Raw genomic sequence first — 21,453 nt, 5'->3', positions numbered from 1 at the left:
GGATTTCCGGCAGTGCCTTGGCAGTCGAAGCAGCGAGGCAGAAGCCCCCGCCATTAGGGCGCGCGGCTGGCTGGCTGGCTGGCGAAGGAGGAGGCGGGGGACGGCGGCGGCGCTCTGTTGGAAGGGCGCCCGAGATTATTGGGGGGGCTGAGCCCCCCCAAAATTTTTTTTGAGGGGGCTCAAGCCCCCTCAAGCCCCATGGAGTCGGCGCCTATGACACCATATGACTACAGTGAGAAGAACAATAATGTGTCTGAAACCACCCAAAGACATGAGATTTGAACAGGGCTCCCCCCCCAGCAGGAACTCACAGGAACTGAGCTCCAGCACCTCTCAGGTGGGTGTCGCTGCCATTATTAAAGAACAACTGGAGATGTTCATGGGAAGCTCCAGCACCTATTTTTCTAGAAAAATAGCACTGGATTTGAACCATCTACCTGCTGATTGATGGTTATTACTCTTAATTAGAACACTAAACTAGCGTTTACACTTTGACAAACCTTTTGTTAAACTGAGACTGCCTACTTGCCTGGAAGAACATCAAATGGAACTCAGTGGAAATTACATGAGAGGATTATCCTGGAAGTTATTCAAGACCAAACCAATAATATCAATTAGATATGACTTGCCATTCCATGTAGGTGGTGTTTGCTCTTGACAAATAATGTCAACCTATTTAAAGTCATGTTGTCTGTCATTTCATTCCGTGGAACCTAAGTACATCTTCTCGGTGACTGAGGAGCAGTCTTGTATATCTGGGCTGAAAGATGGATTTGCTTCCACGCCAATCAATGATATGGCTCTTCGTAATGGGGGCAGGCTTGGTCCAAGTGCTTATTAGTTCGGGGATATTGTGGAAAAGAAGAAACGTAGACCCAGAAGCGACTAGGAATATTGTAAGCCATTTTCCTTTTCCTTTCTCATCTTCTTACCTCAAGGCATCTTTGACAATTAGTGTTGCTTAATGGTGCTGTATACCACATCCTTGAAGTTAATTTTCCATGGACTGCTGGGGTTTTAGGGGACAAGAAAATATTTATTATAATATTTTGAAATACCTAGTAGCCTGCCCTCCCAATGCATCATTGCTGAGGGCAGCTTGGAATTTTATTTTATTTTTAAATCTCAATAAAATTCCCAACATTTGCTTCACGGAACACCAGTGCTCTGTGAACATCAGTTAGGTGCTCTGCAGTAGCAACTCTAGCATCCTGCACAGTGCATTATAATTGTTCAGCAGCAAGAACAAAAACCATTCAGTGGTCCACCAAGTCCCTCAGCAATTTTCAAGTGGTCCAAGGGAGGGGGAGAGGGGAGGACTTTGGGAACAACAGCCATAAAAATGTAGAACAGCAGCAACAGCAGCAATTGGCTGGGAAGGTATTCTGGGAAGACATTCTGCAACAAAAGGCTCCCTTCGTTTCTAATTTCAGCAGAGGGAGGCAGGTAATCAGTTCCTGGATTTCTTTGGAACTGACAAATAAGTGATTGTGTGAGATGGTTTTACTACCTTATCTGGCTTATCACCCATCTGCACACTCCAGTTATCAATTCTATCATGTGGAAAATAAGTGTTTAGTAGTGTTTTTTTCCAGGGGGTACTCAAGGATACACAGTACCGGCAACTCTGTTTGTTTGTTTGTTTGTTTGTTTGTTTGTTTAAAAGTATGGGACTTACTATAAAAACTTCATGGTGAGTACCAGCACCTAAAAAGCAGTGGTCTGTAGACATCTAACAGTTGCTTGTTAACCTGTCCAACCACACCATCTCCACCCTGCAGAGCGAAATTATTTCTTTCAGAGGATATCCCAGTGAGGAATATGAAGTGGTGACAGACGATGGTTATATTCTGAGTATTAACAGAATCCCTCATGGCAAAAGAAATCAGTCAAACAAGGGTGAGTGTGTGCTTTGAGGTATATATTGTGTGTATGCATATATACAAATGTTCGATATTTTGGGGATTTATTATTATTATTATTAAATGATGAATTCTTGCTTTGCTAAAATTTGATTTGGTGCAAAAGAACATAGGCAGTTTGTTTGGTAATGTGCACTATTATTATGATTGTTGAGTGTGTCCTTCTTCTATTTTTTCTACAATATTGCAAAAGATAGGCCATATAGGTAGTTGAGGTCAAGTGCTTCTTACTCCTTTCCTGAACTATTAAAGAATTAAGGACATATGGTGATAAGGAGATGAGGAAGCTGGAATAAATAGTTCATAGTCCATGTTGACAGCAGCCATTTTCTGTGCTGACGTAGCTGTGCTCTCCATATACTGGGAAATGATTTATGGGGAACTGAAAAAAAATATTAAAGATGACCCCCCCCCAAATCAGAGGCCTTCCTCTTAGAAGTAACAAACTCTGATATCCCCAAGTAGGTACTTAATCTCTTCTTGTATGCAACAACAGCAGATTGAGTAATCTATGCACAAAGGTGAAAAGACCAATAAATCCCAACTAAAGAGGAGTAGCAAAATAAACCTTAGACATTCCTTAGACCTGGTGTTTACCTCTATGGATGTGGGTGATCTGACACTAAATAAAAGTGAAACAAAAGAAGTGCCATGGTCAGATCACTTCTTGGTGCAACTGGACATCTCTGCAACCCTTCCCCTCTGCAGGATGGTCTGCCCCCCCCCCCCCCACTTAATGGATCCAAATGGTTTCCAGAGAGTGGTAGGATATATTTTATCCTATGTTGATGGCCTTTCAGCTGATTCCCTGGTGGCCCGCTGGAGTGCAGAGTTAAGTAGGGCTATCAACTGTCTGGCTCCAAAGTGCCCTCTCCAACTGCATGGAGCCTGGACAGCCCCATGGTTTTTCCCAGAGCTGAGGGCAATGAAACAATCATTGAGATGGCTAGAGCACCAGTGGCCGAGAATTAGAGCTCAACATTGAGCCTACCAAGTGGCAATAGTGACGTTGAAGAGGACCTTCTTCACTGCCTCTATTGCATCTGCAGAAAACAGCAGCAGGAGACTCTTTCAGGTGGTTCCTAATTTAATGGAACCACCTGTGCCATTGGGGCCTGATAAGGCCCCCAAGACCTCCTGCAATGATTTTGCAAAAAATAATAATTTGCAGTTAAAGTTGCTCAGATTCGGAATGAGGTAGACTCCACCATGGGAGCAGGGCTGGGGTGGGAAAGTGCTAGAGTCCTGTCTAGTCAAGTTGCATGGGATCAATTCCAATCTGCTACCTCCAAGGATGTGGACAGGCTGCTTGGACGAGTGAAACCAACTATCTGTCTCCTTGATCTTTGCCCATCCTGGCTAATAAAAGCGAGCCAGGAAGGGCTGGGCGATGGGCACTGCAGGATGGTGAATACTTCCCAGCCCTGCTGAAAGAGGTGGTCATTAAACTGCTTTTTTAAAAAAACACCTTTGGACCCGCCCGATATGGCCAACTATCTCCCAGTTTCAAATCTTCTATTCTTGGGAAAGGTGATTGAGTGGATGGTTGCAGAACAACTCCAGGCATGCCTGGAGGATGCGGACCATTTTTATCCCTTCCAATCGGGATTCAGGCCAGCTCTACCTCTCTTTTAAATCAGAACCAGTGAAGGCAGTGAAGGTGCTGTGTGAGTGCCTGGAGGTGGTTGGAGGATGGATGGCAGCTAACAGATTGAGGTTGAATTCTGACAAGACAGAAGTATTATTTTGGGGGGACAGGGTGTGGGCAGGTATGAGGGACTCCCTGGTCCTGAATGGGGCTACTGTGCCTCTGAAGCACCAGGTGTGCAGCCTGGGAGTCATTTTGGACTCACAGTTGTCCATGGAGGCACAGGTCAATTCTGTGTTCAAGGCAGCCGTCTACCAGCTCCATCTGGTACACTGGCTGAGACCCTTCCTGCCCGCAGACTGTTTCACCAGAGTGGTGCATGCTCTAGTTACCTCCCACTTGGACTACTGTAGCACGCTCTATGTGGGGCTACATTTGAAGGTGACCCAGAAACTGCAACTAATCCAGAATGTGGCAGCTAGACTGGTAACTGCGAGTGGCCGCCGAGACCATATAACACTGGTCCTGAAAGAACTACATTGGCTCCCAGTACATTTCTGAGCACAATTTAAAGCCCTAAACAGCCTCGATCCAGTATACCTGAAGGAATGTCTCCACCCCCATCGTTCAGGCCTGACACTGAGGTCCAGCTCCAAGGGTCTTCTGGCAGTTTCCTCACTGTCAGAAGTGAGGTTACAGGGAACCAGGCAGAGGGCCATCTCGGTATTGGCGCCCGCCCTGTGGAATGCCCTCCCATCAGATGTCAAGGAAATAAACAACAATCTGATTTTTATTTTATTTTTTAACAACTTTTTATTCAAAATTAAAACATATTATCAAAAAACATATCATCCTTATTTCCCCCCCATTTTTCCTCCCTTCCCTCCCCCCACAGAACCCACCCAACCACACCCCCTGACTTCCCTCAGTTCCAGTCTTTGATTTCTCTAAAAATGCTATTTTGCTATTTTCTGCATGTTACACAGTTGTATAGATCCTCAAACTATTTAGCTGATTATTATCAATAAAAAGTTTGTGAATGTTTATTCAAAGTCAGCCAAGGAGTCCAGTTTGCTTTGTTGCATTTTCAAATACTTTGTAAAGGGTTCCCCTTCATTCCCATTTAAAGTCCCATTCATTCCCATTCCCATTTAAAGTCACAGTTATCCTTGTCCAGTAGCTTGTATGTCAGTTTTGCCAGTTCTGCATAGTCCATCAATTTTTCTTGCCAGGATTCTTCAGTTGGGGTTTCTTCAGTCTTCCATCCTTGTGCTATTAAAACTCCCATGGCCGTTGTCGCACACATGAAGATGTTTTTCAGCTTTTTTGGCAGATCTTTTCCTACAATCCCTAACAAAAATGCTTCAGGTTTTTTAACAAATGTTAAATGGAACATTTTCTTCAATTCGTTGTATATCATTTCTCAATTTTTTTAAATTACCTTACAATCCCACCACACATGATAAAATGTCCCCTCCTTTTCCTAACAATCCGACTTTTAGAAGACATCTGAAAGCAGCCCTTTTTAGGGAAATTTTTAATATTTGAAGTTTTATTCTGTTTTTAATGTTCTATTGAAAGCCACCAAGAGTGGCTGGGGAAACCCAGCCAGAAGAGTGGGGTAGAAATAATAAATTATTATTATTAACCAATAGATTATGTGGAGCTGGCAAGTATGAAAGCAAAAATTTGGGATCAAGAGGGGACACTGCTAAGGAAGGAGTGGAAACCCTTTGTAGAGTACTTGAAGAGGTATAACAGTCAGGTAGATTTACAAGAAGGACCTGAACTGTGAGCAGCAGAAATTAACAATTTGGGTATTATGTAGAGTGAATGAGGGTGGTTAAAGGCAATTAACATATGTATGTATTAAAATTTGAGGAAATTCTTAAGTAATAATAATAAAAGAAATGCAAAGGACAGTCTAAGGGTGTTGCTTTTCGGAAAGATATTAGGGCCACCTAATACCTGAGAAGCAAAGGTGGTGTAATGAAGGAAAGGCAAGAGGACTTAGCCACCTGCTTCCAGTGCCAAGCTCCCAATATAAGATTATAATTGAGTAAAATGGCTTAAAATGTAAGAATAAGATGACTTATTGAATAATAAGATTATATTGAGTAAGATGACTAAAAATATATCAGTTCAAGAATTTGTAATGTCACTGGCTCACTTATGCACATGTGGTGGCAATGCCCCCAAGTTTTTTTGTTTTGGAAAAAAGCTTTTTCATGAAGCAGGCCTTATGACAAGACAACATATCCCTTTGGATTCTGAAACAACACTTCTATCATAATAGTCAGAAATATTTCAACAGCTTTCCCCAAAATGTATCATTAGTCATTTAATGACTGCAGTGTAGTACTGCAAGGTGTTGGAGGTTTCTAAAGGCAGACTTGTTTGAGATCTGGATCTCACCACTCTGTGATTTAACATTCATGGACAACCTGACAACCCATGTCTGAAGAGAGCAAAACAGACAAGGCAAGGTTGGGGGAGCTTGACCTGGTGTTGCATGTAGAGGTGAGGGAATTGGATTGGCTCCGCCAACATGCACTTCTCCCTTTCCCTTCTTGCTCTCCGAAAGCACCAGCAACCCAGTTTGCTGGGAAGCCATGAGATTAACATTGCCCCACCTGCACCACTTCACTGGGTGCTACTTGAAATATGGAATGACAACAACTGCCATTGAAGGTTCTGATGGATCACTGTCTTGTTGGAAAGAAACACTGAAGTTACCTCTTATAACTATACTTAAAAGACTTCTATTGCAGATCCGAAGCCCGCAGTGTTTCTGCAACATGGCTTGTTTGGCAGTAGCGATAACTGGGTGTCAAATCTGGACAACAACAGCCTGGGCTTCATACTGGCTGATGCTGGCTATGATGTTTGGCTAGGAAATAGTAGAGGGAACACCTGGTCCATGAAACACATTAACTATACTGTGGAGCAAGAAGAATTCTGGCGATTCAGGTAGAGTGATCTTTCTAAACTTCATTATGTGTTTCTGGTTCCTAGTCTTCCTTTTGGGGTTTTTAATCTGCCATGCTCTTCTCTCTTCTTCTGTTTCAACATTGAACAGCACCCTGACAATCTAAAGGTATAGAAATATATTTCCAAGTAAATATAATTGGTAGTTGTTTCTTTAAACAAACAAACAAACAGCACATATTGTTCATGTGGGGAATTAGATGCTCTGATGAAGACTGGAAGATGATAAGATCCCCCAAAGATGTTCTCTATGGGGAGCTGACTTCAGGCAGCAGGCCCACTGGCCGACCAACTGTGTATTACAAAGATGTTTCCAAACATGATGTGAAGGCTAGCAACATCAACTCCACCTTCTGGGAATCTCTTGCAGACAACAGCAGTGCCTGGGGACAGATAGTTAGGTGGTATATCCACAGTAAAGAACAGAGGAGAAATTACCACTGGGATGAGAAATGGCGTGGTACACCTGCATCAGCAGAACCAGATGCCTTGATCTGCCCCAGCTGTGACAAAACATGGCTCTCCTGTACAAGCACAGCAGGCACTGTAACGCTTTGACAAGTAAATAAAAAATTAAAAAATTGTCTAGTAGCACCTTAGAGACGAACTAAGTTTGTTCTTGCTATAAGCTTTGACATTTTGACTTCATCCTCGGAGGCACACTCTTCCTGACCCAGATGGATGTCGGCAACAAGACAAAGCACACAGCTGGGATAACTCCAACTGAAAGGATGAAATATGGCATTGCTAAACTCCGTAGATATAAACAGATCAGGCTGGCTTCGGGTGAAACTAGATTTTATGTGGGAGGACCAAGTGCTAGTGCCAAATTTTTGTGGTGGGTGCTCAGCACCCACACAACAGGGCCTCCAAGGTGACTTCCAGGGCTCCTAGGTGCCACTGTGGCGCGTGCAATGTAATGTGACTTCATGACCTCAAGGGGCAATGTGACATCCTGACCTCACATTACGTTGCACATGCTGCTGGGCACCCTTAATCTGTGGCACAAGTCGGCGCCCCTGGGACCAAGTGTGAGTCCTGCTGATTCTGAGTAAAGTTACTTGGCCAGAATTTGAAGCTCCTCAGATATGCAGGGAGGTGAGGCAGAGCCTCCTGAAACTTCGGTTTTTTAAAAAGCTTTATGTTTCTCCTTTTGCTTCCAGTATTAGTCACACTAGTGCCAACAACAGAAGCATTCCTCTCCCCCTTCTAATCTGCCTGTGTTTTATTTTTAGACCGCCCAACAGGTTTATGGGCACTCTACTGGCAATTCCTATTTTGTGCAAATGTGTTCTAAAGTCATGACTTATTTGGCTCTCCAGGTGCTGATATTTGAGATTTAGGGACAGCTTGCCTGTTAAAACTGTCACATTGCAGGAACCCTATGGGCACTGTGAACTATTTGGTGGACTTTTAAAGTTTTCAGTGAATAGCTCATAGTGTTTCATTGACTGCTAGTGAACAGTGCCAGTGGAAATATCTAAAGAAGATGAGTCATGGCTTAATTTAAATCAGATTGTTTCACAAATGTTCAGAGAACTGGTAGTCCATGGAGGAGGTGATCTCTGGTTTGCCAGATATTGTATTGCATTGGCTGGAGAAGTCTGTATGCAAGTCTGTAAAACACAGTCTGTTATTCCTTTTCTTTGCAGTTTTGATGAAATGGCTAAATATGACCTTCCAGCTTCAATAAATTTTATCCTGAGAAAAACTGGACAAGAGAAAATATTTTATGTTGGTCATTCCCAGGGCACCACAATGGGTAGGTTAGGAAGCTTCTGAAACACATGTTGCCAATTCTAATAGCAACATGTTTATTTGTACAGTTGGTATTGTATATTAATTTCAAGAGAGATTTTGGTCATAGTACAGTGGTTACACATAGAGCCACTGGACATGGAGAACCATCTTGAATAACAATCCCTGTGTAGATTTCCTGCATTTTCCCCTTAGTAACATTTCCTATAAAAGAAATGTTTCAAAGCTGCTATGGACTTAGAGAAAGAAGTGTATGGAATATAATACAGTGGTACCTCGGGTTAAGAACTTAATTCATTCTGGAGGTCTGTACTTAACCTGAAACTGTTCTTAATCTGAGGTACCACTTTAGCTAATGGGGCCTCCCACTGCTGCTGTGTGATTTCTGTTCTCATCCTGAAGCAAAGTTCTTAACCCGAGGTACTATTTCTGGGTTAATGGAGTCTGTAACTTGAAGTGTCTGTAACCCGAGGTACCACTGTACTCCCCTCGCAAACCTTGTTTTATGTGCTTTGTGTTGCTTCAGTTCATCTCAGCTGACAAAGTCTTGTTTAATTTGAATAAAATCCTGGATTTCAAGCCAGGATCAAACCTGGTTTGTAGTTGGAATTTAAACAGAAGTTTCTGAGTCTGGATGTAACAGGAAACTGTAGCTTAACAATCCTGGAAGTACGGTACTTTATTAAGGCTCCCAAGAGGAGGGGATATGAGTGTGTACTTTCCAATATTTCGTTTGACTAGAAGCATATGACATAAGCCATTCCTCACAGGTCTTACAATCATGTATACAGTCAAACCTCAGTTGTCAAATGTAATCCATTCAGCTTCCGAAACGTTTGACACTGGGGAGTGACTTCCAATTGGTTGCAGGAGGTTCCTGCACTCAAGCGGAAGCCGCGTCTGACATTTGGCTTCCGAAAAATGTACAAAAACTGGAGCATTTACTTCTGGGTTTTCGGTGTTTGGGAGCCGAAATGTTCCAAAACAGAGCCATTGAGGAACTGAGGATTTACTGTACTTTATTGCTTTTGTGTTATGAGAAAAGGCTAAGATTTTTTTCTTGTATTGTGATCAAGGAAGTAGTGCTTGCTATATTCATTTATCTTCTATTTCTTGCTATATTCATTTATCTTCTATTTCTATTTCCCATCTTGTTTCTTACCATTCATTGCATTTTCAACCATGCCACAGCTCGCCCAGAAGATAAAAATGTTCTTTGGATTGGCACCATTGGTCAACACGGTTTATTCTATCACCCCAATATCAGCTGTGATCACTCACCTTCCTGAATCCTTGGTCAAAGTATGCATTTTGGAACAAATATTTGTTTAAAATAGAGGGTGCAAATATCTCTGGCTGTAGCTAAGAACTTGGGAATGTATCCATTATTTGACCTGAGGCCATTTGTCATTCTCATAGACACCTAAGCTGTTCAAGCTGGTGAATGCTGAAATCTGGTAACAGGGTGTTGCTCAGTCTAAGCTGATCTGTAAAAATTGGGGTGCCCATTTTTCTATCTTGCTGTAAGTAGCATGGGTGCCAGCACAAAACACCTGCTGCGGGCAGGAAAGAAAGAGGTCTGGTGTGAGAACAATCCTCAAGTGCCCAAGCAAAAGGACTTGGTACAAACTTACATGAAGATCTTGATAGTATGATGGCAGATTACACCTGTGCATAACTCAGCTGCCTTTAAAGCAATAATGCTGAACAGTTATAGGAGTGTGTATTTATTACATGGTTTATTTTAAGTATTAAACAATGTATGACTATAGGACAAGAGAGCCAAACAATCTACTGAGAAATAACTTGGGATGATCACAGTGTGGTGGGCAGTTAGAGGCACATGAGCCCATTTTCTGGGCTCAGAAACATTTGCTGATTGTGTTGGAGGCTTTTGGGGGCTTCTGTGTTGGCCAAATGTCCCCCTCACCCACTTTTAGCTCAGTAATTCATACAACAACATTGTAACATGATCAGTTTTGTTCCCAGATTAGAGTCTGGTTGGTGGGAGGATTGGGAACGAGAGATTGCGGATTGTCTAAAGCCCCATACTGACTGTGGCTAGGGGGATATTTGATTACCTTGGGGGCTTTATGATTCACAGCTCACCCCTGGCTTCTATGCTACACTACTTCTACCCTAGACAAAAGCAGATTGAAGTGCCCTTTTCAGATTGTAGGAACAGCCACTCCTTGTATTCTCAACCTGGAGAAGTCAGAAGACAAGGCAGTAAAATCATTCTCCCTTATGTTACCATGTAGACTCCTACTGAAATGATGTTCCTGAACCACGTTGCAAGGGCGCCAGTTGCACATTGCATACATCTCAAGATGCACTTTAACTGTGTCATCCTGTCTCTTTGATGGCTGAAATTACAATGTCCATGTCTTGAATATAGCAGAAGGTCCTTTTGTTTGACTGTGCATGTGGGATTTGAATTATTGCTGTTATCATTATTATGGCCATGGATTGTTGAATGGGCATTCTAGCCTAACAATCTGAGTCGAAGATTCTCATAATACTGTTTGTGATATTTTCTTGCTACCTGATATTGCTGGAAGTATCTCTAGGGAAGCAGCCTTGACTAACAAAATGACCTGTGTACTAATGTTTTTGTTTTGACAGGTGATATTTGGAACCAAGCAGTGTGCTGCTCAAAGCAAAACTTCTAAATGGTTTGCTACTAACCTGTGTAATCGTTTCTTACTTGATCATGTTTGTGCCAGTTTTTTCTTCCTAGAGATGGGCTTTAATGTGAAAAACATGAATCTGGTAAGATTTCTAACTACATAATAGGAGGTAAAGAGTGTGATCTAAAGAAAAGTATGTGGAGGCTTCTTTGAAATGGTTGCTGCTTATAACATCCAAATCTTAATTACCCCTGGAGAAGTGGATCCCAGATGACTACTTCATTGAGCACTAGTGGATAGTGTAATTTGTGATATTTTGGGCTGCGTGCGCACACAAAAACCAACCCAGGACTGCCACTTAAATTTAAGTGTTTAATTTGAGTTAAATTGGTCTACCATATTGATACAAAATGGTGCCCTGCATGCAAACATAGTTGAAGACTAATATATCCACCTCAGGAGTCCTCGTACCAAGTTTAGCGATGATATATTGAGAGGCAACCTGATTGGTTGGAGCTGTCCCACATTTTGGGCAATGATATCTTCAGAGATGTCCAAGTTGGTGAAGGTTGAAATTGTCACCTCAAATTTAAAAAAGACTTGCAGAATGGGGTGAAATATCTTCAGAGGTGTCCAAATGGGCAGAGCTATTATTATTGTTGTTGTTGTTGGAAAATTATTGTCTGGTAGCATTAAGGCAGAAACCTTAAGAGGGCACAGCTGCCACATTGAGACAATACAATATAACAAATATTAAATACACAATAGAAATATATGTATACCTGTGAAGAGATCCAAGATTTAGAACCTCAAAGCCAAAGTGAGAGCATTTGGGTCAAAATTAAGGGAGAGAAGAATAAAGAGACCTCATTGTGGGAGTTTACTATAGATCCCCAAGCCAAACTGAGGACATAGATGATGCCTTCCTGGAACAGATGGCCAAGCATGCAAAAGGAAGGGAGATAGTAATAATGAGGGACTTCAATTACCCAGATATTTGTTGGATGTCAAACTCAGCCAAGAGCATAAGGTCAAACAGATTCCTCACTGGCCTTGCAGACAACTTCATTGTCCAGAAAGTGGGAGAAGCAACAAGAGGAACAGCCATTTTAGATCTGTTCCTAACCAATGTTGATGACCTGGTTAGTGGGGTAGAAGTGGAAGGATCATTAGGCACAAGTGATCATGCTCTTCTGAAGTTTACTATACAGCGGAAAGGAGCAGCCAAGCATACTAGGACTCAATTTCTTGACTGTAAGAAAGCCAACTTCATAAAACTTAGGGAAGTGCTGGGTGAGATCCCATGGACAGTAATACTAAAAGGAAAGGGAGTTCATGATGGCTGGGAGTTTGTTAAGAGGGAGATAGTAAAAGCGCAACGTCAGGCAATACCAATGAGACGGAAACATGGAAGGTGCCTAAAGAAGCCAGAGTGGCTATCTAAAGAACTTTTAACTGAGTTAAGATTAAAAAAGGATGTATACAAAAAATGGAAAAGGGGGGAAACCACCAAAGAGGAATTCAAACAAATAGCCAGCACGTGTAGACACAAAGTCAGAAAAGTCAGAATGAACTCAGGCTTGCTAGAGAGGTTATAAGCAACAAAAAAGTCTTTTATGGGTATGTTCGTGGCAAAAGGAAGAACAAAGAAACAGTGGGGTCACTCAGAGGAGAGGATGGTGAAATGCAAACAGGGGACACAGAAAGGGATGAACTCCTCAATGCCTTCTTTGCCTCAGTCTTCTCCAATAAAGAAAACAATGCCTGACCTGAAGAATTTGGAGCAAATGATTCAGCAAAGGAAACACAGCCCAGAATAACTAAGGAGATAGTACAAGAATACTTGGCTAGTTTAGATGTATTCAAGTCTCCAGGGCCAGATGAACAGCATCCAAGAGTATTAAAAGAACTGGCAGATGTGATCTCAGAACCACTGGCAGTCATCTTTGAGAATTCCTGGAGAACAGGCGAAGTCCCGGCAGGCTGGAGGAGGGCAAATGTTGTCCCTATTTTCCAAAAGGGGAAAAGAGAGGACCCAAATAATTACCGCCCAGTCAGTCTGACATCAATACCAGGGAAGATTCTGGAGCAGATCATTAAGCGAACAGTCTGTGAGCACCTAGAAAGGAATGCTGTGATCACCAATAGTCAGCATGGATTTCTGAAAAATAAGTCATGTCAGACTAACCTGATCTCCTTTTTTGACAGAATTACAAGCCTGGTAGATGAAGGGAACGCAGTGGATGTAGCCTACCTTGATTTCAGCAAGGCATTTGACAAGGTGCCCCATGATATTCTTGTAAAGAAGCTGGTAAAATGCGATCTTGACTATGCTACCACTCAGTGGATTTGTAACTGGATGACTGACCGAACCCAAAGGGTGCTCATCAATGGTTCCTCTTCATCCTGGAGAAGAGTGACTAGTGGGGTGCCACAGGGTTCTGTCTTGGGCCTGGTCTTATTCAAAATCTTTATCAACGACTTGGATGATGGACTCAAGGGCATCCTGATCAAATTTGCAGATGACACCAAACTGGGAGGGGTGGCTAACACCCCAGAGGACAGGATCACACTTCAAAACGACCTTGACAGATTAGAGAACTGGGCAAAAACAAACAAGATGAATTTTAACAGGGAGAAATGTAAAGTATTGCACTTGGGCAAAAAAAATGAGAGGCACAAATACAAGATGGGCGACACCTGGCTTGAGAGCAGTACATGTGAAAAGGATCTAGGAGTCTTGGTTGACCACAAACTTGACATGAGCCAACAGTGTGACGCGGCAGCTAAAAAAGCCAATGCAATTCTGGGCTGCATCAATAGGAGTATAGCATCTAGATCAAGGGAAGTAATAGTGCCACTGTATTCTGCTTTTGTCAGACCTCACCTGGAGTACTGTGTCCAGTTCTGGGCACCACAATTCAAGAAGGACACTGACAAACTGGAACGTGTCCAGAGGAGGGCAACCAAAATGGTCAAAGGCCTGGAAACGATGCCTTATTAGGAACGGCTAAGGGAGCTGGGCATGTTTAGCCTGGAGAAGAGGAGGTTAAGGGGTGATATGATAGCCATGTTCAAATATATAAAATGATGTCACATAGAGGAGGGAGAAAGGTTGTTTTCTGCTGCTCCAGAGAAGCGGACATGGAGCAATGGATCCAAACTACAAGAAAGAAGATTCCACCTAAACATTAGGAAGAACTTCCTGACAGTAAGAGCTGTTCGACAGTGGAATTTGCTGCCAAGGAGTGTGGTGGAGTCTCCTTCTTTGGAGGTCTTTAAGCAGAGGCTTGACAACCATATGTCAGGAGTGCTCTGATGGTGTTTCCTGCTTGGCAGGGGGTTGGACTCGATGGCCCTTGTGGTCTCTTCCAACTCTATGATTCTATGATTCTATGAAATAAGAGGAAAAATAAGAACAAAATGAACCAATATGGCTTTGTGTACAGATACTTGTAAACTGGAACTTAATATTTGTGTTGCATTGAAAGATGCTGCACATCAGCCCAAGAAACATGTGAAGAGGTGAGAAGTCATGGTGTGCACCAAGGCCTGGTTAAGGTGCTTGGGGGCCCTTGCGCAATTCCCCATACAGGGGTCCACTTCCCCAAAACAGAATGCAGGTAATGCCTTATGGGTCACAAGAAGGCTGTGTCTTCCTTGCCACCATGATGCAATAGGACCATAGTTAAGAGCAATACTGAGTTTCAGTTCATAGTTCCTGATAAGAGTCTAGGAGTGGCCCTTAATTATGGTTGGTAACACAACTGGACATGGCACCAAAGCAGGGTGGAGTGAATTCATGTCCTACAGGAGGAATGTACACAATGGTACGGCCCACTGCACAAACGGATGTTATTTGATATGTCTGTAATTGCCCTGGTTGTACTATATAAAGAAAAATATTATAACTGGGGCTGTAATCCTGTGCATAGTTACCTGGGTGTAACCTGGTTGAACACAGTACAATTTACTTCTTAGTAAATGTGCATAGGATTGCAGTATTAGTAGAAATGTATTTATGTTGTGGGGCAATGCTTTGCTGTAAGTGAATTTCCCTCTTGTTTGGTACCACAATATTGGCATTGGCAGCTAGTTTGAAGTGTCAAGTTGATCTCCAAAACTGGCATGTAATTGCTACTTAAACACTGATTCCTGCATGATATCCAGATGTTGAGCACTAGAGAGCACTTGTTTTGTTCAAACAAACCAAATGAAATTGAAATGGCTGTTACACTTTGAGATAAATTCAGCTAATCACTTTGCTCTTTCTTTCAGACTCGAATCAATGTATATTTATCACACTGCCCAGCTAGGACATCTGTGCAGAACGTGCTTCACTGGAGTCAGGTAGCACCTAATTCCTCAGGTGTTGGTAGTGCCAACTTGCTTAGATGACAACTCCCATCACTGGCTGGGGTTGATGAGAATTGTAGTCCAGAACATCTGGAGGGTTCTAGGCTCTAGGCTAGTGAAGGTTGTGTGCCAAGAAGGGCCATGATCTGGGAGAACCTGGTGTTGAATGTAGTTGCTGGTAATTTCTTCATGGCCTTGCAAAAACAAAACAGGGTTGGGGAATCTTTTTGATACCACAGGAGGTTTTTTTATCAGAATTAGTTTCATAGGTCACATTTAAAAGCAGGGTGGGAACGCCTACCTGTCAATTACCTTTTGTAGCAATGGAGGATTTCAAGGTGTGTTGCAAGGTGCAGATGAAACTGATCCCTCCTCTTTATTTTCCCTGGAGATTCTGATGCAGACCTCTTGCTGATCTGTTTTAACAAGTCTTTTAAGAGAAACTCCTTTCTGAATTGGGAAGTGATTTGCATGGAATTATGGCAAACTGAGTAGGATTTACACCCACACCCACACCCACACACCCACACCCACCCACACACCCAGCTGGCTTCAGCGGCAATCTCAGCTGGATAGGAGGTGGGAGACTTTGGAGAAGTGTTTGGGCCAAACTGGATCCCCTGGCAGAATAAGATTGTCTTGTGGCATGGGAGTTCCTGGTTCCTGGTATATATTTTGACTTACTTAAGTCCCCATAAGTTTAATCTTCCATGAAAGATTTGGAGGATGGCCCCATAGGAACTGGCCATTTTCCCAGTATCTTCCCATTTGGGAATGCTTTCCCCAGGGAGGCTCACCCAACCCCCTCAATATATTTCTTTAGGCACTGAGCAAAAACATTCCTCTTCTCCCTGGCCTTTGGCTAATTACACAACCTATGGCCTCCTCCCCAGTGACCTCCTCCCCAGCCTGACCCTTCCAGAGAAGAAGACAGTTCAGAATTACAACAGGGATTTGAGGGACGTCACAGCTCAGAGGCAGATGAGGGGGAAAGCTGGGAAATGGTGGGAGACGTGGAGGAGGAAGAGGAAGCATCAGAGGGAGGACAGCTGACAGACACAATGTGTTTAGAAAGCATTCCAAACCCCCTCTCTCTCAGAACCCAGTGAGCCTTGAAGGTAGTAAAGCAAAGAGCTCAGAAACAGAGGGCCCTCCATGGCACCCGTAGGGAGATGATGACAATGACAAATGAAAAAAGGGGGAATGGAGAGTCACTCGGGACAACGCCATTATCCCAAGAGGCTGTGTTCCAAGCCTCTCTCTGTAAATATTGAATAAAAAGCAGATGGTAAGAACTTTTTCTTCTCTTCTACGTTCCTCACAATCTGCCGTGCCTGTTGTGTCTGTGTGTATTGTTTTGTTATTATGTTATGTGTTTTTGTGCTTTTATATAGTAAACTGCACCATGATCCTCAGGTATTTATTGATTAATAATTAACAGCAATAATAATAATTTCCCCATTTAGTTTTTTCAAAATATGGTACACTTCTTTTTTCAGAATAGGAGGAGTACGGAGTTCAAAGGTTTTGACTGGGGTAGCAAGGAAGAGAACATGGCTCACCACAACCAGGTAAGAATTTTCACTAATTGCATCTCTTTCCCCCTCTTTCTCCTCCCCTCCCTCCCTTCTCTGTTTATATGATGGTAGATATTGGTAAGGTATGGCAATTGCTACTGATGGCAAAGGCTGCTGTTCATATAATACATGGTGGATAAAATGTAGCTGCAATATGAAACAAAATAGTTAAAGGTCATAATCTTACATGACGTTTATAACCAGGCTTTATATACACAAAATGTAATGATAATGATAATGATGATAATAATGATAATGATAATGATAATGATAATGATAATGATAATGATAATGATAATGATGTACACCCCACCCATCTGGCAGTTTTCCCAGCCACTCTGGCTGGCTTACGTACTGAGAGCCAATGTAGGTCTTTCAAGACCAGTGTTATATGGTCTCGGCGGCCGCTCCGAGTCACCAGTCTAGCTGCTGCATTCTGGATTAGTTGTAGTTTCCGGGTCACCTTCAAAGGTAGCCCCACATAGAGAGAATTGCAGCAGTCCAAGTGAGAGATAACTAGAGCATGCACCACTCTGGTGAGACAGTCTGCGGGCAGGTAGGGTCTCAGCCTGCGTACTAGATGGAGCTGGTAAACAGCTGCCCTGGACACAGAATTGACCTGCGCCTCCATGGACAGCTGTGAGTTCAGAATGACTCACACGCTGTTCACCTGGTCCTTCAGGGGCACAGTTACCCCATTCAGGACCAGGGAGTCCTCCACACCCGCCCATCTCCTGTCCCCCCAAAACAGTACTTCTGTCTTGTCAGGATTCAACCTTAATCTGTTAACAGCCATGTTGGCCGGTCATGCTCCCCACTGTGCAGACAGGCAGCAGGAGGCACAGCGTGGCCCCACTTGGCTCTGGGGGCAAGGGCTGGCCTCGCACAGTGGACTCCATTCACCAGAAAATGAAGCTGCATTGCTGCATTGTGTAAATAGAGTGATGGCAATAACCAATATCCCACAGACACATATATTAAAGTCATGAAATAACTGGAATGGCAAGAAATGTGGTATATTTTCCAACAAAAGTACATCTTCAATTTGTTACATAACAGATATCCATTTACGTCCTTCTTAAGTCCACCAAGTGCTACTGTACTTAATCTATAGATCCATGTGTCTGCCTTCCTTTTAAATTGTGTCTATAATTGTTTCTCTGAACTGTGTATGTTCTTAAAGCATGAAAATATTAGATTTAGCCTAATGTTGCTCTTCTTAACCTGAAGCACTATTTCTGGGTTAGCGGAATGTGTAACCTGAAGCATATGTAACCTGAAGCATATGTAACCTGAAGCGTATGTAACCCGAGGTACCAATGTACAGTGTTTAAGCAATGGCCCATGAAGCTCTTTATTCCTTATGCAACTGCTGCATTCTCCCATCCATAGCTTGATGTTTTTCACGGTAGTGCCAATGTATAAGGACACTTGCACTGATCTTCATTAATCACGCCCTTGAGTATTGTGTTTATATGATTCATAAAGATGGTAAACTTGATTACGATCAGGATTGCTAGCAGAATTCATTTTGCCACCATTAGTACATATTCTACAATGCCCACAGAGGAAATAGTTGGCCCAGCAATACCTCTATGGTGTTAAAGAGGTTTTGGATTTACTTTAGGATGTGCCAAAATATCTCTTAGATAAGATACAGTGGTACCTCAGGTTAAGTACTTAATTCATTCCGGAGGTTGGTTCTTAACCTGAAACTGTTCTTAACCTGAAGCACCACTTTAGCTAATGGGGCCTTCTGCTGCCGCTGTGCCGCCGGAGCACGATTTCTGTTCTCACCCTGAAGCAAAATTCTTAACCTGAAGCACTATTTCTGGGTTAGCGGAGTCTGTAACCTGAAGCGTATGTAACCTGAAGCGTATGTAACCTGAGGTACCACTGTACACTGTCTACACTTTCCTCCGAGGGTCTTCTGCTGGTTACTTCACTGCGAGAAGTGAGGTTACAGGGGAACCAAGCAGAGGGCCTTCTCGGTAGTGGTGCCCGCCCTGCAGAACCCCCCCTTCATATGTCAAGGAAATAAAGAACTATTTGACTTTTAGAAGGTTGATGTTTTATCATGCTTTTTCTATTCCCTTGGGAGCTACCCAGAGTGGCTGGCGAAACCCAGACAGATGGGCAGGATATAAATAAAATAATAATAATAATAATAATAATAATAATAATAATAATAATAATAATAAATATTATTATTATATTTTTATATAGCAATATGTCACCATTATACAGACTGCTTCTGTCCAGTATGTATGTTCCTTCAAATTTATCCATATGTAGATTTGCTAACTCAGATGTCTGCTTTGCATGATGATATCTGAAATGTGCAAGAAGGATCTCTTTTAAAACTGAAATAATGTTGATTTGGTGCTCGTGTCACTAATGCAAAAATGGAATGGGTTCTCCCTCCTTCCCTCTGTCTCTCTCTATCTGCCTATATGTGTATTACTTCCATTTTCCTTAAAGGATCCTCTATCATCAATATGACTTCCTCCTGGAATGTTAGTATAAAATGAAGCTCCATGAACACTTGGTTATCAGAGAACGATATGATAAAGGAAATAATTAGACAAATTTTGTATGCAACAACCTTCTTTGACCTAGTTCCTTCCAGATGTTTTGAAGGACAGCTCCCATCAACCCAGGAAATAAAGCCAATTGGCTGCGATGATGGGAATTATAGTCCAAAACATCTGAGGGCATAAGGCTTGGGAAAGCTGGCCCTATGAAATATAGAATAATTCTTATTATCAGGTTGTGTTGGCTCTCATAGTTTGACTTAGTGTCACATACAAAACAGCTCAATTTATATTCCCCTTAACATATTTGTTGTTGTTGTTTAGTCATTGAGTCGTGTCCGACTCTTCGTGACCCCATGAACCAGAGCACGTCAGGCACTCCTGTCTTCTACTGTCTCCCGCACTGTCCAACCATCTCGTCCTCTGTCGTCCCCTTCTTCTTGTGCCCTCAATCTTTACAAACATCAGGGTGTTTTCCAGGGAGTAGTCTCCTCTCATGAGGTGGCCAAAGTATTGGAGCCTCAGCTTCAGGATCTTCCTTCCACTGAGCACTCAGGGCTGATTTCCTTCAGAATGGATAGTGTAATGGGTATGGGGTTGCTCGTGCGTAAGTTGCCGCCTCTCCTGGTTATGTTGCCTTGTTAAACCTTTCTGTCTGGACAGCCCTTCAATTCGTGGCTGCCTCAGTCACTAGCAGAATCCATCAGTGGGTGTTTCTTAAATCTTTTCCAACATAAAAGTTGTTTGACACCCAGTCTCCTCCTACTCTCTCTGCGCGGAGGTCTTCTGCGCAGGGTGGGCGTGGGTAGCGGAGGACCTGTGCTCTCCCCACTGGTGTCGGTGAAGAGTCCTGGAGCCCTCTCGCCGATTCCCCCATCAGCCCCTCTATATCCCTGATGCTGCGCTGATTTGCTTCCCCATCTGCTGAGCTGCCTCTCTCCCTGCTGGGCCCTTCTCCAGCATCATTTGGGAGCCTTCCCTCCGCCTCTAGCTCCGATGTCAGGTCCCTGACATAGGTTTGATCAGATAGGTTTGATCTTCTTGCAGTCCATGGAACTCTCCAGAATCTTCTCCAGCACCATAATTATATGGACCTTTGTTGGCAAGGTGATGTCTCTGCTTTTTAAGATGCTGTCTAGGTTTGTCATTGCTTTTCTCCCAAGAAGCAAGCATCTTTTAATATCATGACTGCTGCCACCATCTGCAGTGATCATGGAGCCCAAGAAAGTAAAATCTCTTACTGCCTCCATTTCTTCCCCTTCTATTTGCCAGGTGGCGATGGGACCAGTGGCCATGGTCTTCATTTTTTTGATGTTGAGCTTCAGACCATATTTTGCGCTCTTCTCTTTCACCCTCATTAAAAGGTTCTTTAATTCCTCCTCACTTTCTGCCATCAAGGTTGTGTTATCAGCATATCTGAGGTTGTTGATATTTCTTCTGGCAATCTTAATTTCAGTTTGGGATTCATCCAGTCCAGCCTTTCACATGATGAATTCTGCATATAAGTTAAATAAGCAGGGAGACAATATATATGTGTTTGTGTGTGTGCGCGCGTGAGCACGTGCACATTTGTTTTGGTCAGGAATTTTTTTGCAGAGTCCTAACTTATAAAGTATTTTTTAAGCTGTTATTTCCCCCTCTCTTTTAGGAAACAGCACCTTCCTATGATATTAAACAAATGACTATTCCAACAGCTCTCTGGAATGGTGGAAACGACTGGGCTTCAACTCCAAAGGATTTTGCACTGCTGCTGCCTCAGGTCTCAAACCTAGTTTACCACAAGTTTATACCTGACTGGGCACACCTGGATTTCATCTGGGGCTTTGATGCCCCACAGCGCATGTATAAAGAGATAGTTGAGTTTATGCAGAATTATCAGTGAGTTTGTGATCCTGAAATAGTCCTTCAAGAAATCAGCACCATCAGTCTATGCCTATGATGATGACGACAACAACAACAACTACAAACACTACAACTTCCGGGTTTGTGACGTTCAGGGGCTGATTTGTTTGACAACAAAGGTATTAGACAGCTGAGGTACCACTGTAGTCATGAAGGAAGGACCTATGATCTTCCCAAACTCTGTTATGCAGCGCAGTG

General features: G+C 42.9%; 1 protein-coding gene across 1 annotated transcript; it reads left to right on the top strand.

The window, feature by feature from the left end:
* Nucleotides 1-645: 645 nt before the first annotated feature.
* On the top strand, nt 646-21,328 carry LOC310706826 (putative lysosomal acid lipase/cholesteryl ester hydrolase). The gene is made up of 9 exons (XM_083503160.1): nt 646-896; nt 1,782-1,899; nt 6,282-6,480; nt 8,151-8,260; nt 9,419-9,558; nt 10,882-11,028; nt 15,165-15,236; nt 16,742-16,813; nt 21,002-21,328. The coding sequence occupies exons 1-9, from the start codon at nt 768-770 to the stop codon at nt 21,233-21,235; spliced, it is 1,221 nt and encodes a 406-aa protein (XP_083359286.1). The 5' UTR covers nt 646-767; the 3' UTR covers nt 21,236-21,328.
* The last annotated feature ends 125 nt before the right edge of the window (nt 21,329-21,453 follow it).

This window comes from Podarcis liolepis (genome assembly GCF_965112155.1).
Source record: "Podarcis liolepis genome assembly, chromosome: 5".
NCBI lineage: Eukaryota > Metazoa > Chordata > Lepidosauria > Squamata > Lacertidae > Podarcis > Podarcis liolepis.
The sequence above is the reverse complement of the archived record's forward strand: the minus strand, read 5'-3'. Positions and strand labels throughout refer to the sequence as shown.